General features: G+C 37.6%; 1 protein-coding gene and 1 non-coding gene across 3 annotated transcripts; one reads left to right on the top strand and one right to left on the bottom strand.

The window, feature by feature from the left end:
- The first annotated feature begins 4,272 nt into the window (after positions 1-4,272).
- LOC104436471 lies at positions 4,273-10,017 on the top strand. Of its 2 annotated transcripts, none has more exons than XM_010049256.3 (5): positions 4,273-4,509; positions 5,307-5,514; positions 6,439-6,778; positions 7,813-8,655; positions 9,442-10,017. In XM_010049256.3, exons 1-5 carry the CDS (start codon positions 4,331-4,333, stop codon positions 9,564-9,566), a joined length of 1,695 nt encoding a protein of 564 aa, XP_010047558.2. In that variant the 5' UTR covers positions 4,273-4,330; the 3' UTR covers positions 9,567-10,017. The 2 variants fall into 2 exon arrangements, with proteins under 2 accessions (XP_010047558.2, XP_010047565.2); XM_010049263.3 differs by lacking the exon at positions 4,273-4,509 and adding an exon at positions 4,533-4,780.
- Positions 10,018-12,515: 2,498 nt separating this feature from the next.
- TRNAH-GUG lies at positions 12,516-12,587 on the bottom strand. The gene has a single exon. It is a non-coding gene; the product is annotated as a tRNA-His (tRNA).
- Positions 12,588-17,732: the final 5,145 nt, after the last annotated feature.

The following is a 17,732-nucleotide window of genomic DNA, read 5'->3' as shown; positions in this document are numbered from 1 at the left end:
GTAACACAAAGTTGTCTACAAAATTAGCAAAATATACACGTTCTAGAAACTGTTTCAGTAATCTACTACTGTTCTAATCCGAATCTTCCACCACGACTTTTGTTTTGCTCTCTAAGCCTTATCTAAGCTTTTCTATGTCTATCATAACGTCCCTAACCAACATCTATCCATATATAACGCCATCTACATATTTTTAACTTGTACAAATTCCTAATAGAGGTACTCAACCCTAGTCCAAATTTAGAAGACAACTCACCTAAACACAGCTAACGGCGGCTCTTTTTGGTGCTTGAACAGCAACACAGAGATCAGCCTTGATCCTCTTGGTGATGGTGTTGAGTCGAAGCCGCAGAAGATTGTGAAGTGGTATGATGGCAACGGCAACACACAAACTTATAAATTTTTCGGTAGAGGAAACTAAGTATGGAGTTTGGTCGTTCAAGAGGGAGCAGAAATGGAAGTATAACGTTCAAGGAAAAGAAAACAACGGCTTGTACGTTGAAAAAGACAAGGAAGAAGAATAAACTAAGAGGAGGAAAAGGAAAGCTGGAAACTGCCGTGTAAAATACAGCAGGCAATATGCGTAAGAAAAGGGATGGGGAAGGAGAGTGTAAATTGATGGGAAGTTTCATTGAAGTTTCCCTTAGTCTTTTGGCCTAATTTTCCATGGAAACTTTGGCCACCCATCACCCTCATAGACCCCACCAAGTTTCCAACATTGTTTCTTCTAGAGAAGATGAAAGAAAAGGTTGAAATCTACGTAAACGGCTGAATCCGAATTTTGAAGTGACTCTCATAGTCTTTTCCCATGGAGAATGAGTTTCTTTCCTTATCAAGTGGTCCCCCTATCTTTTCCAAGTCAATTTCCATTAAATACCAAGGAAATTGAGGTGAGGTTGTAGGAGAGATGGATTCTACGAATTTCTTTTTCTTTGAGAAGACTTCTTCTTTATTTAATTACCAATCTAACATCCCATTCAATAGGGTCAAGTCCTTTAGTAACCAATTATAATACCTCTTAAATTGTTTCACAATAGAGGTCTTAAAATCCTACTTAAAATGTGGCAATTCCCTTGCTCTTCTAATTTGCTGATCTTGCATATTTCGTGAACAATTCCCATCATCCATAAATTTTGAGAAGACGCAACAATGTCCTTGGGATGAATTGTGACACGTGACAATTCTTAATTTCTGTAATCGACATCATTTCATCGGTTAATTTCAGTCAAAATGTGATTTTTAGCACAACTTAAACTATCGGTTAGTTTTTGGGAACTTTTGGTGCACCGACCCGTGGTCGATTATTCCCGAGCCACGATATATATTTTCGACGCATTAGCAACCCTCGATTGTCGTGAAAATCTCGAGATTTCAATTACGAGCAAGTGGTACCAAAACAAATGTAAAATCGGTTTAGTGCCGATCGACGAGAAATTTGTAATTAGTTGGAATCACCCAATCCTAATTTTATTTCTATCGAATCGACCTATTTCCGATTTCGATAGATTTTCGATGTGTCGAACTGATCCTTGTAGACTAACACGGTCGAGGCCGATTCCCGGTCGAATTTTCAAGTTCGTTGCACCAAAATTTTTAATAACTTTCCCGATTAGTCAAGTTATCTCATGAGTGATCAGCTCGCAGAATAGCGCTATAGGCACGTCGACTTAAAAGCCCGAATTATTCAATTGAAAACAGAAGCGAAAAATCAGACTGTCACAATTCAGAATCTAACTTATAACACATTATAACGTTTGAGATTTAATAAGTCCTATAAAATACTCTTGCTCTATTTATTAAGACTCTAATTTTCACTGTGTGTTTTATATGATGTTCTATTTACTTTTTGGTGCGACCAAATTCTCTACCTTTTTTGATTCATGTAATAAAGTTCTCTCATCAAATATTGTTACTTCCACCGTTGGATGGTTGAGGTGGCACATAGTCCTAAAGAAGAGGGATAAAGAAGACATCATTACTAGACCTAACTATACTAGGCCTAAGTATTCCTACTGATGCCTATCAATGTAAAAATCATTAGATTTTCTATGAGTTTGCCCAGCCGACCAAGAAAAGAACTAATCATCATGACTCTTGTCAACACATTATCGTGAATCCATCATAGGCACTAAGTTTGAAAAGATCGATAGGATTTGAATTCTCAATCCCCATTCTAATAACAATGTTAAAATGTTGAGCTAAAATATTAAATTATTATGTAAAAAGTATTACTAATGTGGTTGTGACTTGTGAGGGCAGGCGAGTGTGTTTTGAGTAACGTCAAATGAGTTCATGATAGATAAAAGTGTATAGGACGGATATCAATGGATAAATGGATATGCAGGATAGAATATGATTTACCATCAAGGCTTAAAAGAAGCACCACAAGCCAAGGAAGAAGATTGGGTTGATGAAGTTCACTACCAAAACTTAAAGGACAAACCGCCCATTAAGTACCAAAAACTTTGGGATGACAAACTGCTAGCCAAGGATAAATAACTTTTTGGTTCAACAGTAAGGATTATTCCACTTTCCAAGGATAAAGAAATCGGAGTAGGACCATCGGCTGTGGTGACGCCGCTGGGTAGGCTTCTATGATCCTTTGTGAGAGAGGTGAGGAATTCGAATCCCTTGCAATGCAAAAATGCTGGTAAAGTTACTTGGTAACTTACCCGGTGGCATGGGGTGGTGGTTTCCCATGTTGCCCCCAAGTTCTTCCTGCCGGCTGTCGGGTTACGGGATTTCCTGGGTCATCAAAAAAAAAAAATTGGAGTAGGAGTATTCTAAGGTGCATTTTGGTAACCATTTCATTCTGGGGAACAATTTTTGATGAAAAATGATTTTTTCTATTTCTGTTATTGGGAATAATTTATGAGTAAAAGAACGTGTTTTGTAACTTACCAAAATTTATATTTCCGGGATAAAAATACATTTGGTAAAATTCTTAAATTTTTTAATTCTTTTTTTTCCTTTTTCTTTTTCTCTTTGGCCGGTCGTCCATGGCCGGCAACTAGTTGGGCAACGTCCGGCGAGCCTCAAACTCACCCTAGCCTAGCGAGGCCTGACCTTGCGTCAACTAGGGAGGCCGAGCCTCGTTGTGGCTCAACAACTCTAGGGTCTGGCGATGCTCCAGCAAGGTTGTTGACGCCAGTCATGGCCAAGGCCGGCGATCGGCCAAAAGGAAGAAGAAGAAGAATAAAAGATAAATAAAAGAGAGAGAGAGAGAGAGAGAGAGAGAGAAAGAGAAATTGATTCTAAAAATTGTTCATGGGAATAAAAAACTATTTTTTTTTTTCTATTTCTTATTTCTGCTCCAAATATATTCTTGGAAACAAAAAAAAAAATTGTTCCTAGGAACAAAATAAATAAATTTTTTTTTATTCCCGAGAACAAAAGTTTTACCAAACACGTTTCTATTCTTTTTTCGTTATCTAAAATAAAAGAATAGAAATTTTTTTTCCTACTCTCTAAAGATATTCGTTTATATTGAGGAAATTCTCATATATTCATATTCTCAAACCATTTGTATTTTATAATGGGATTGCACATTTATTTATAGAAATACTACTAAATAAAAGCAAAGACTCTTTAAATTCCCAGAAATTGAATGGGGAATTCACCTAATTATGACTCTTGAAAACAATAACACATTAAAAGTCTCATAAAAGTTGCGAATAACTATACTTAGATGAATGCATCTTTTTATTAGATGAATTGAACTTGATAGAACTCTATAAATTTGTGATTAGTCTTTCGAGCCGAATAGTTACAGTAAAAGGTCATTAAATAGTGGTAGAAATCGACCACGATGGCCTCCATTCTTTAGGTTGTCGTTGGGGAATTTCGCAATTGATAACAAGTCTCGCAAATCAACTATTATGTTGCATAATTGACAACTTCATCCTTGATCTCACATAATGAAATTTTAATAGAAATTAGCTTTCACTTACATAAGTGGCAAATTGGTTGGTTCAATCGACAAAATACGAGTGGAGCTCGAGGCTTGATTGATGGGGCCCGATCACTTACATATATATTTACATTATGATCATGTATTTCCAACTTAACGTGGACGATTATATAACAGGATTATATTTCCAAATGTCACAATTTGCGAGTGATTGTCACAATTTGCGCGGGCCATCATTTTGTCATACATACATACATACATACTTATATATTTTGTCATATCGACTAGACACTACCCTAGAAGTAGGAGAAAATCCTTCTAATCAAGAGCCCGGTTGAAGTCGGATCATATCGCCGTAACCGACCCGACCCACCAGCCCGCCCGTCGAGAATCTCCTCCGGTGAAAGGGGCTTTTGATCCATGGATTCTGGTACTCTCCATGTTCAATTTCGCACGAGAAAAATTCAGCAAAAAGACCGCGAGACCTGCATTGCTTCAATGGCCGCTCCAGTCGATGCAGGGGCTTGCGATGGACGACTCGAGCTCGAAGCCATGCGCACGCTTGACTCCTCTTGGTTTCCCTGTACGGTCTCTCTCAGGTAAAAGGCCCCTCCATCGAGCTCGAGCACTCGTTGCCACTGTAAAGCCTCGATCGCCACCACCGTGAGCTTGATTCCACTATAGATTGAGCATAAAGACTTGAATCAAATCGCAATCGCTTGCTGGGTATCTCAGTTTTTTAGCCTCTGATAGGCTTAGGGGGAAATGGGACTTGATCGGGACCTTTTAGCTCGTCGCTTTGAGGGTTGAAGTTGATGCCGACTCTGTGATAGGAAGGAGAACTGGTTATGCCGTAACCGGAGCAAAAAAGTGAGACGATACTCTTTGCATGTAGCGTGTTTATGTAGTAGAACTTGGCAATGCATGCACGGGTATAACGTTTGCCTGCTGATGTTTGATATTAGATTTTGGAACCAAATTTATGGAGTCCATTAATGGCTCAAGCAATCTCTGTTAAATTGCACTCATCTTGTTTTATTTTTTTGCAACTATCAAGGCTACTATCTTCTTTCATTTAAGTTGTCTCAGATGTATCATGTGGAATCTTATATCATTCAAGATCATTTAGCTTTTGGAGACAGAATCTTGTAGAATGCGAGATACTAAAGATGCCTCCGTAGTTTTTCCCCAATTGAAAGTTGGGAATCTGTACTTTGCTAAGATGTATTTCAAACTCACTTAACTTCTTGCTTATAAAGACATGTATGATGGAAAATCTGTATGGTTGTTAGTTCCTATATAAGACTGAGGGAGTGGAAAATAATTTGTCTAGCAGAATAATTTAGGAATACTGCCATTCGATCTGAAGCTAACGCGATATCTGCAAATTTTCCAGCTCTTTTAGAAGAGGTCTTCTTATAAACTTCGGAAGCCAAGAGCCAGAAGACATGATATTGACTGAGCCAGAAGTGCTGGAGCGTCTCCGCTTTCGATCAATTCCTCTTCAAGGTGATGATTGCTCTCACATTGAGCAAGGCAAACATGTCCTTGCTGCCTTCAATTCGCATTTCCCAGAGTGCTTCTACGATGCTAAAGTGGAAAAGGTACGCACTAATGCATTCCCAGACTCAGGGGAACAGCATGTTTAATCTCCCATCAGTGCAACCAACAAAGTGCAATGCGGGATTTCTTGTCCATTGAGTAATTAACAGCCCTTTTGGTGATATCCAACCATTTATATGCAGAACTGCCTAAAATGAGACTCTATTAACAAAAAATGTTTTATAATTTAAAAGTGCACCTTCCTCCATGTCAGGACTTCAGTTTAGCTGAACTAACCAAGCTTCACAATCTTATGTTTAGTTTAACAGCTATATTGTTGAGCTTGAGCATGCTCCACTTGACTTGGGGTGCTTCATTACCCAATGAATTGGGTCATCAATTCAATTAGCATATCAATTGAACTTTGATTGATCTGTTACATTGCCACACCCAATCAACCCAATAATAAGGCTATTAGACTGATAAAGATATTAGAGTTGATGCATTCCATTTCCTATTGTAGTTGATTGGCAAACAAAACTCACCTACTCATCAGCCTCAACGGCTATTTGCAACTGCTTCAGACATTGAAGCAAGAATCTCTTTCTGAAGAAATAATTCAATGGCTGTGACGTGCACTTTGGTTTCTTTTTAAGTGTATAACTTAATGATCTATTATCTCATGGTCCTTTCTACTTTCTGCACTGTCGATTTAGGTGTCTGCCCTGCCTTAAGTTACAGGGTTATTAGCTTTTTTCTCAATGTAGAGTATTATCAATAGCATCCATAAGCTAGGTTCTTTTAGATAGAATTGCAATTTGAGTTCATAGAAGCTGATGGCTTATACTGTCATTCTTTAAACCTAGCGCTTAATTAAGACATCTAGGTTGTACTGTTCCTTCTCTGCAATAGAAACTTTACATGATAATGCATAAATTTTGTATTACCTATCTGTTCAGTTCTCTACTAAAATCTAAAATTGTCAGGTGCTCAGAGTAAGACACTCGAAGAGGATCTATTGTAGATGCACTTTCACTGTTAAATTGCTTCGAAAAGATGTTAAGGGAGAAACCTTCACTGTATCATCTAGTTCAATCATGAGATTAGCCGAGAAAACTATAAAGGAACACCCTGTTATTTCTGAATTCTTGAAATCTGTGGAAAGTCAAGCTATATATTCTGTCTCTCCATTCTTCCCTGTTGACAAAGAGAATGGTGTTGAAGAGGACCTGGACAGGATGCTGGAAGAGCAAAAGGGTTGTACTATGTTTGATGATCCTAAAGATGGAATTTCAAGAGACATTCTGTTTGGGATTGGGATGAAAGGTAGGAACTTCTTGTTTCTACTTTTTTTCCCTTTTATTTTGTGTGGCCAAGAAACAATGATAAAAATTTATAGCAAGAACATTTTGCTTCTCCATTCATTATGAATTTGATTGATTTTTACTTTCAGCCTTTGTTTTTTTAGCATTTGAGATTGGAGTTTTTTTTATACAAATTGTTCCGAATGATAGATTTAGAAGTTTAAGGTCATTGTCAATAACTTACAATTTTTGAAGCTGAAATGTGTATCCATAAGTTCTTTTTACTTAAAAAAGCAAGATTGAACAGATTAGGTTCTAGTCGCAGATGATTTGTTTAACTTGCCCGTGTATTTGGTGAAACCTGCATGATGTTACTGTCATGCAGGTGATTGAAGATTGTACCTCAGAATTTTTAGTCTTAGTTAGAATGGTAAATTGGGAAAACAAGTAGAGAAGGGATTCACCATGCCATAAACAAAGCAGATTCATCTGATGTATATGCTACTCTACTTTTGGCACACACATCATTATGGAGTGTGTAGCCTACTTGACGACAAAGTATGTGCAACTAATCATGTATCTTAGAATCATACGGTTGTGTCGTTCCGCTCAGATTGTCAAAACCACAACCTGGAAAAACGTCTGCCTTTGACTAAAGTGTTTTTTCAAAATTAGTAAGTTTGGTGTGATTCGTGGTCTGAGCACATCAAAGCTTCCAAGAGAATGGGAATGAAAAACCATCTACCTTTTCTGTGTCTTGAAAAAAGAAGTGCTTAATCAGGCAACGAGATCATAGACTTAAAAATTTGAGATGTTTAATAGACAAATGCGCAGATTGTTTTTTGACATGGTAAGAAAGAATTAATACACTGTATTTATACATGATTGACATGACCAATTTGTTTGGACGTTTTAATGATATAGCCATCATATGAGGTGCATGTAGGTTTTTCTATTATTAAAAATGCTTCCAATCCACACCATATGCGTCTGACTATAAATTGCAAACTATACTTTCTTGCTAAAGTAATTGTGTACCTCTGGTTTTGAGTACAGTTGAGAAGAAGGGACAAGCACAACGTAGACTTATTGATGAATTTGATGCAAGTAGTTTGCCTGTTCAAGGTCCTGAAGAACAAATTCGATTGGAAGCATCTCCTCAGGATCCAGTGAAAATGCAACTGGATGTAGAGGTTGAAGTTCCCGTGCCTTTAGGTTCATCTATTTTTGAACTTTCTAATAACAAGTCCCGACTCAGTCCTCTTGCTGCCCGTGCGGCTCTAGCATCAATAGTGTCAGCTGCTCATAGTGTAGTGACAAATGGTACTAAGGCAGGTGACTCTTGTATCATTGGTAGTTTGTCTCCGCTGAGTGATAAATCTTTACAAGTGCCATCTCATTCTATCCCAGCTGCTTCAGAGTACATTGATTCTAGAGCAACAGAGATGCGTTCAACAAATGAAACCAAGGTGAGGGAACTTACAAAAATAGCTAGAATAACTCAATCAACAGCTCGAGGAGGTTCTGCTGCCGCAAATCGTGAAAATCTGATAAAGTCCTGTGATGAAGAGATACAGAAAAGCACCTTGGCAAACACTAGAAGGTTTACCCGTTCTTCTGGGCTTGCAGAGAGAGAAAATGTAATAACAGTCAAGCAGGGTTTGCACTATGATTTGACCCAGATGACGACATCAAATAGAAGTTCCACCAAGAGGAAAGTATCTCAAAAGAATGAAAAGGTCTCATCACCGGTCGATGCTGAGTTTCATGGTCCTTCCAATGAAAAAGTTGAGAAAACCGTAGATAACAAGAATAAAATTGAAGAGAAAACTTCTGGTGCCAAGCAAAAGGATGGAGAGGAAACTTCTGACGCCCTAAAAGATGTTCAACAAAACAAAGGTTATTCCTGTTAACTTTTGAATTTCAATTTTGTTTTGTCATTTAGAGTGGATATTATGCTGCTATGGCCCTCGGTGACTGCATCTAAATCCTACTGGCTTTTGTATTCTCATGATAATAAATCTCCCTTGATAAGAATGATACTTCTAATTTCTGCTCCTGGGCTTTTTGCCCAAGCCAATTTATTTTCCAACATATGAAACTTACTTGAAGTGGCTGTATTTATAACTTCATACCTGATGATTCACAAACGAGGAAAGAAAGAGTCTCATGCCCAGCGGTTCAATTGTACGTTTGCAGGTTCAGCGGTCTGTCTTTACACTGCTAATATTTCCTCACGCTCCTAATCACCTTCAATTTCATTCCACCATTAAAAATGTGATAAATTGTTAACATGGTTTCCTATAGGTGTGCCTGTGACGTCTGTCATTTTGCTAATCTGCTTGCTTAGTACATTAGTAAAAAATGTTGCTTAATTTGTCAGTTATTATACTTTCTTCTCCAGCATCATATTTCTTGTGCATAAACAAAGTTTGCTTTTAATGCACGGAGATCTCTTCTAACAGAGCAAACCAATTAGAATTAGAACAATCAAGTTAGAGAGGTTTAATATGGCCGGTGAATGAGTGAACATTTTTGAGATAGCAATATGAGGCAATATCTTAGTTGATATCCAGTCATGATCAATGATTACAAGTACATTCTGTATCAACATATTACATCGATCTCCCAATATTATCATGTCTGCATACTTTGGTAGAGGATAAGTTGCTGGTTAAGTTGCAGGTGTCAGAGAGAGCAGCCATGGTCAGAAGAGGAAATTGGTCTCTTCCAGAAAACAAGAGCGACGGTTTTCTCCTCGGCTTCAATTTCTCCCACGCACTCGTTCACAGGGCAAGTCTCAGCGATAAATTTTGTTGAAAAATCTCCAATTCAAAGCAAAAGGCCAAGTGATAGTAACCTATCGGCTTTTTCTCCATGATCTGTTGCTCCACCTGTTCAAGTTGAACAGGTTGAACAGGTTGAACAGGTAGTGAAGGACTACAAAACCTCGCAGGATTTGTGGGAGGACCTGATGGGTATCGCTGTATCGGCAGTGCTCGTGGCCTTTTCATGTAGTTTGCCGGGACAGCGATATAGTAAGAAAATTTCTGTCCACTACCTCTTGAACAGGAGCGAATCCGCATGCTATGTAGATCATATGCATCTATAGTAAGCATTGAGCCGTATCTTACACTTCAAATTTGTCAATCTGAACTTTCATAGGGATGTCTGCATGACCAGGCTTCATTTAAACCTACTGATATCCTTGTCTTTGGGTATTTTATTCGATGCTAGAGGGTAAAACCTGAACACTTTGCTCATAACTTCTCATTGATACATTTAAAGACAGGAAATAATCAAATAAACATGACAGTTTCATGTCCAGACTTTTAGAGAGGGCATTAATGTTTAAAAATATTCTCCAACAAATGATACCAGTGGAGAATGGAGATGGAATCCGATGAATGATGATAATGAGATGGAGATTGTGCACCCGGAGTCTTGAACGCTTTGGCTATTGGTTAGCTGACCCCTAAACGTTTCATCTGGGACATTTGAGACCTAAGCCTTTTTGCAATAGGGAAAAAGTCATAAAAAAATCTCAACTATCTCAACTTTATCCAATGTGACAAATTTATCTCAAATGTTTTTTTTCTATGACATAAAAAATTCCAAATTTGCCAATTGTGATATATTTATGTCAATTTTTTTTCGTGACACAAAATTCCAAATCCAAACTTATAATCTCGTAATACATTTAGTCCAAATTATATGTCATTTTCATCTCTCTTTTTTTAAAATTTTTTTTCTTTTGCATTTTTTTTTCATTTCTTTTTTCTTCTCCTCTCTCCCTTTGTCGGCCATGGCGAAGGGAAGCCGGACTCAGGCAAGGGCAAAGGAGACGGCGACCGTCGCTTTTATTGGACGAGGGTTGCCCTTGTTGGCATCGACGAGGGTTGCCCTCACCAGCCCGCCTAACTTAGGGGAGGGCCGCTCTCACCCGCTCAGGCAAGGGTGACCCATGCCCGACGCTAGCAAGGGCTGCCCTTGCGTGAGTCTAGCTTCCCTCCACCATCGAGAGAAGAAGGAAAAAAAAAAGAAAAAAAGAAAAAAAATTAAAAAGTAAAAGATGAAAATGCCCTTCAACCATAAAGATGTGGTAAATGTGGTGCAATTGGCAAAATTTGAAGTTTTTTGTGTCATAAAAAGAAAAGTTTGGGATAAATTTGTCACATTGGATAAAGTTTGGAATTTTTGGTGGCTTTTTCTCTTTGAAATATATGAAAAAATGTTTTAATCTCACCGACTATGACATTTGTCTCTAGGAAATAGTGCCAATTTCAATTTTTTTTTTCATGAAAATCAAGATCGCGATATATGGGATATGTTCATAAACGAGTGTAAACTTGATTGTAAGAATTAATTGAGAATTAACTCCCTACTTTTAAGTGAATTGAGGATTAATAAGATCGCAATGGGGATTTCTCTCTTATTTGTATGTAACCCATGCAAGATTATCCAATCGATTTGCACAATCGAGTTCTCTACACGACAAAATTTCATGTTTTTCATTCCTTGAGGATGATTAACATTATGCTTAATTTATGAAAAATTGCAATATATTCCCACTATGTAATGTCATTGGCGATAAGATTAGGAGTTAATTCCGCCTATTTCAAATCACTCAATCGACTAAAAAAAAAGTGATCAAAACTCAACCCGTCGATCGCCAAAATATCTAGGACTCATATTGCGGCTAAAGATACATTTGTGGACGAGATGGAGTTGTAACTTGGTTTCTGCTTTTCACTATTATGAGCACTACCACTTCTGATTGATACTGATGATTTCCCCAGGTCAACTTCTAAGCGTCTCCATAACGGGATTTTTTATCCCCACAAAGCAAACATCCAAGAAACAATTCATTCACGTGAGATGCAACTGTACATGGTGTCAGGAGAGAGTTTTCCTAACACATAACAAATATACATTACAAATTAAAATTATGGAAAAAAAATGGATGACATAACATCAAAGTCACTGATTTTGACCGATGGAATGTTTCGTGTTTTTTTTCTTCATTGGAAGAATTGATTGAATTGTTGCAAGCAGAGCAGACTAAGCGCGTATTAGAAGAATTGATCAATTACCGCAATATTAAGAAAAACAAGAGCATCCTGACTATTTTGTTAAAAAACATGAAATCAAAATAAGAGAATCGATCCATTACCGCACTGTTAAGGAAAACTAGAACATCCTGACTAATCTGCTAAAAAACATGAAATCAAAATAAAGTAAAAATTGAATGTAATTGTAGGAATTACATCCTTATCAAAATAAAGGAAAATTTGAAGGTAATTGTTGGAAATACATCCTTGCCACAAGGATTTACAAATTAAAATTATGGAAAAAAAATGGATGACATAACATCAAAGTCACTGATTTTGACCGATGGAATGTTTCGTGTTTTTTTCTTCATTGGAAGAATTGATTGAATTGTTGCAAGCAGAGCAGACTAAGCGCGTATTAGAAGAATTGATCAATTACCACAATATTAAGAAAAACAAGAGCATCCTGACTATTTTGTTAAAAAACATGAAATCAAAATAAGAGAATCGATCCATTACCGCACTGTTAAGGAAAACTAGAACATCCTGACTAATCTGCTAAAAAACATGAAATCAAAATAAAGTAAAAATTGAATGTAATTGTAGGAATTACATCCTTATCAAAATAAAGGAAAATTTGAAGGTAATTGTTGGAAATACATCCTTGCCACAAGGATTTTAAAATATAAACAAAAGGTCACTGTTGATTGTGGCTGCTGGGATTCGAGCCCAGGTCTTCACGGCCACAACGTGGAATTCTTACCACTAAACTACAGCCACATCCGACGTTCGTGTCTAGTTACAATTAATTTAGCTTTAAAATTTCCTTCAAAATTGATACATCTTCTTTAATGTCAGGATTTAGAGACAAGTGGATTAAACTAAATCAACGAATTGGATTAAAATAGACTTAATTGGTGAATTCTTTTTTTTTTCTTTTTGTCCTTGAAACAAAAGTTCAGTATTCGTGTTTTATTATAGTAAAATTGAAAGCAGAGAATGAATCATCAATGGCATTTTCCTTTCAGGATTCAACAATGTGCCAAACGTGCCATTGCATATGCTGCATCAAATTTAAGTTTCGCTGTAATAAATCATTTTTCCATGATATTTCGTAGAGCAGAAGTTTTGAGTATGAGTAAAGATAGCATGAAATAGGCTTGCTTCATGCTATTGCAGGCCACTAAAAGAACTGCCCACGTACCATGTGAAATGCTGATTGTTGTCATTGGCTTAAATCCATCTGAAGGTAGTCCCACTCTAACATTGTGAAATCACCATGCCATGCAGGAGAGTCAGCGAGGGTCTCTCGTATAACCCTTATTAGCTCTCTCCTCTTTGTGCTAATGATGCCGTTTTGGATGACATAAACAGTCATTGTCGCAGAGGAACTAGAGGTTAACGTCTCAGAACTTTTGATGGTCTTTTCTCTCTCTTCCTCTTCTTTATCTTGTTCCTCCACTGTATTCCTTTGTGTTTTACTTACATTGCAGCTGGTATCATTTTCATGCTCTTTCCAATTTAACATAAAAATCGTTCGAACATGCATACACTCCCTTACTTCCTTTGTGGTGATTTATGAAGTCAAGCAACAAGCAAAAGAGTCGGTCGTCCATTTGTTTTGACATTTCATGTGAAAGAGACGAGCAATGCTCGATAATTTGGAACGCCTTTTACGCCCTCTGGGTTCGATTCTTGTTCAGCATCTTCATCAACTCATAAAAGGCTTTGGCCGCCTCATCTGGTTGCTCAGAACCATCAAACGTATCATCCGTATTTCTTTCTCCAATGGACCGGACGTACCATTCATTAGTCCATGCGCCTCGTGCCCCACGTCCAAATGATGCTGCCCTTCATACGATTTTTTAAAGGACATAAATTTTTTTCATCTACACTTTCGTTGCCAAATGCTAGGTCCAGAAATATAGACAGCCACATTCTATATTCTACGCTCGCTCTATATCTGCTCATCCAAATTGTATCCATTTGAAATGTACCAGAAATGAAATCAGTGAGGTTCTGGAAGATTAGAATTTGTTCCACGAGTCGAGTTCGAAGATTAGATTAGATCTTATGAGCGAGCTTTCTCCAATAAATAAACACAATCAATGAACTAGTCCCATGCTTAACTTCTTCCATTCAAAGTAAAGTCAGTAGGTTGCTCCAGTGCACTAACTTCTCGTGATAATATATGCGAATTTGTTACTAGGAAGTAAATCTCAACAAATGTACTCCACTCAATATACCTTCCCTTTAATGGACCTATCAACGTATTCCCAAGCGCACTCTATGTCTGACATTCTTATGAAACTCATTCTGTCGTGGATCGACTGATTCCATTGGATGATCTGGGGACGAATTTGAACCTGTATGATCAGCGATCGAGGTTCATTTCATTCATGCAAGATCGAGTTTAAGCTAAAAAACAAAGCAAGAAGATTACAAATGGCAAAAGAGCCATTAACTCAAAACAGTCGCAATATACATATTTTTCTTTCAGCTTATAAAGGCTGCTTTGCTCGTTCATCCTTTCAATTTTCGTACCCAGGTAACTTCAATCTCGCTCACGTTCGCTTCTATGACGTCCACCTCTCCACATTCGACATGAGCAACTAGCCAGCAAATCTCACAACAGTAAATCCATTTGTTCGGATCTATTCTTCTCTCGCAGATGTTGTAGAAGTACTTGCCCGAGTCATCTTTTGCAAACGACTTATAAAGGGTTAGCTGATCGATGTGATGGCTACTTTTTAGAGTTGGTGGTAGCTGAGAGCAACGATAGTGAAGATTAAAATTGCACAGCACACAACGGTAGAGGTCGACATTGCAACTTTGGCGGCAGGCGTTGCATTCCAGTTCCCCCTCGGCACACTTGAAATACATGAGGTTGTGCTCGTGGAAAGGGTGATTCGGAGTTGGTATTTGAGCACAAGGCACACCGAGATGGAATTCACACTCTGCGCATGAGAAGGCGAATTGGCCTCAAATTTCCTTCTGACAAATGCTGCAATCTATAGATTCTTGTGGTGGCCTGTGGCGGAGAGTGAGCGGGAGGAGAGAATGAGAGGGGTGAACCAAGTTGGACGGTAGTTGCTGGCATGATTTATGGAGGCAAAACTCGCATCCCTTGGACGTGCATAGGCTATACCGCAGAAAACATCATGACAACCGGTACATAGTTTCCAGCCACGCGCATAATGAACCTTCACCTCATGCTCATGTAAAGGATGTTGAACCGTCGCACTGACTCCTTCCACAAGATATGGGAGAGTTCGGAAAGGGCAAACTTGATCCATGTAAAAGTCGCACATTCGACAAGCGTACCAGTAGAGATCCTTCACTTCAGATGAGCGGCAAGCACATTCGAGTATTTCGATTTTCTTTTCTAACAGGGGAAACGGAGCGAGGTTGAGAGCACGCTCGGGATGGAGGGGGTGTTGAATCTGTGCTGGCGGTCTGGCGCATGATTCACGAAGAAAGAAAGAGCAATCGACACAACCGAAGACGCTTCCCGATATCACCTTTTGACAGATCTTGCAGAAAACTTCTATCCTCATTCCAGCATGGAAGGATGAGAGCCGATGCGGATGTGCAAAATGATCCAAAGTTGCTGGGCTACGCATGTCCCCTCCTCTTGTCGAGGTTTCATGAATCATGTATATGCAAAATTAATATCAAAATAGCGGAAACAAAGATGATATATTTCTATACATGATTCTCCGAAGGCATTGTTCGTGCGTTTTAATAAAAAATCTAAATATAAAAGGGAGTTAAACAAATTATCTCTTGAAGCGCGCTTTAATTGAATTGGTTTAGATGTTTTTCAGTTCGAGCCCCACAAACGTTGGACCTCTAGTTCAGACATACCATCAATGCACGTCGAATGAAAGAGAGAACTTTCGGATAATCAACACTATGATTGTGCTAGCAATCTCGTGCAAACAATCCTCTGTATCCTTGATGTTTTACCCACGGCCCAAATGAGAGAGAATCCATTTTCTTTCTCACCTATCAAAAAAAAAAACACGCAAGCTACTCTTTTTTTTTTTTTAGCAACTGTTGTTTATGCCCTCCTTTACGCGGCATTTAAATGCCCTCTTGAATCAGCTACGGTTACTGATCGTGAAAATCAATAACCATTGCTACGTGTGGGAAACCATCCCATAATCAGCAACCGTTGCTGATTGTTCATGCATGATGCTTCCCTATTTTTTTTTAATTATTATTATTAAAAACACGCACATGTGATGTCTGTTGCACATGGTTAGCAACAATTGCTGACCGTGTGCACATTGATTAATTAATTAATTAAATGAATAAATAATTAATTAATCAATCATTTTTTTATAAATAAATAATAAAAAATAAAAAAAGGACATATTATTTATGTGCGCATTTGGAATACATTAATATATATTCACTTTGGGCATGCGTGTGCATCATATGCAAGTACGCTCATGACTATAATACAAATTAAATTAAATCTCAGGTCGACTCAATTCAATTGCAGTAATTGCAAACACTTTTGCAATGTTATTTCTGTAATTGCAAACACATTTACAACATTATTTCTTTCTTATTCCACGTTATCATAATTGTTTATGGTGTGTGACATCCCTAGGTTTATCAGTAAGCTGGTAGTAAGACTTGTACTAACACATTAGTACTCCCAAAAAAATTAATTATCCTGATTAATCTTTGGATCCTACAAGCCATGATTGATATCTAGCAATATGTCATGGCGTTTTAAGAATATAATGAACTTGTTAGTTTTGGCTATAGTGTAATTCAATCCTTTTATCTTACTATGTCCCGATTGAAGAAAAATTATGGAATTTTTGTCAAGTCACCAATTCGATCATATACATAAATCTAATTGACATCATTTTATTCAAGATATAAACAATTTATTCTTGATAACAACCCCAACGGATGATTTCAATGTATTGTCATAATTAGATTGTATATGACATTATTGTTATATCTTGCATGTAACAAGGAGACAGATTCCATACTGTGTACACGTGCAATTTCATATATGAACAAACTATGACTATAAGGTATAAAGATGGATCAACAACCCCGCATTACGTGCACTTGTAAACCATAACTGTTCAACACACAAGTTAACATTGTGCCTTAGGTCTAAGGATTATTTACACAAGACCAAAGCATGGTCAATTAAACATTGACCACACTAAAAGCTTCTATATCGTTAATTGTTCCATATGCGTCACGTTTTGTGAACTTGTCTAATACAAACATTAGTGTTACCACCTGTGGTGGCGACGTAGTGGTTGAGCTTCAGTTCCTTTCAGAAGAGATCTGGAATTCGAATCTCTGTGTTGTCTGCCTTGTTTTAAAGGAATCCACGACTTGCCCAAGATAGAATGGGTGGTGGTGACTCTCCTGCTCCTCCAGGGTTTACTCCGCCGCGAAGTGGCGCACGGAGGTTCTTTGGGTACCAAAAAAAAAGAAAAACATTCGTGTTCTAACTCAGGCATTACAATACCCAATGACTTGTGACTCATCATTCTCTTAAGTATCCAATATTTAGCAGTTGAGTTAAGAACACACTGATCTCAACAAGATTATTAATATTTACTCAATAATCCATCGACTGGAAATGATTTATAGATTCAGTCTAACTATGAACCCATCACATATATTCTAATTGCAACTGATCTTATAGAATCATTCATAAATATAAAATAATTGGACAAATGAATTAATACGTTACTGCCATTAATTAATAAATAATAATGATAGTACAACTGAAATTCCTAATATGTAACTATTACATGGTAACTTTAAGATATAGATCTAACAATCTCCCACTTGCACTAAAACCAACTTGTTTGGTACCTCAAACCCATTTTATCAATATGCCTTTCAAAAGAAGACTGATGTAAAGCCTTAGTGAAG

The sequence above is a fragment of the Eucalyptus grandis genome, chromosome 1 (genome assembly GCF_016545825.1).
Source record: "Eucalyptus grandis isolate ANBG69807.140 chromosome 1, ASM1654582v1, whole genome shotgun sequence".
Taxonomy (NCBI): Eukaryota; Viridiplantae; Streptophyta; class Magnoliopsida; order Myrtales; family Myrtaceae; genus Eucalyptus; species Eucalyptus grandis.
The sequence above is the reverse complement of the archived record's forward strand: the minus strand, read 5'-3'. Positions and strand labels throughout refer to the sequence as shown.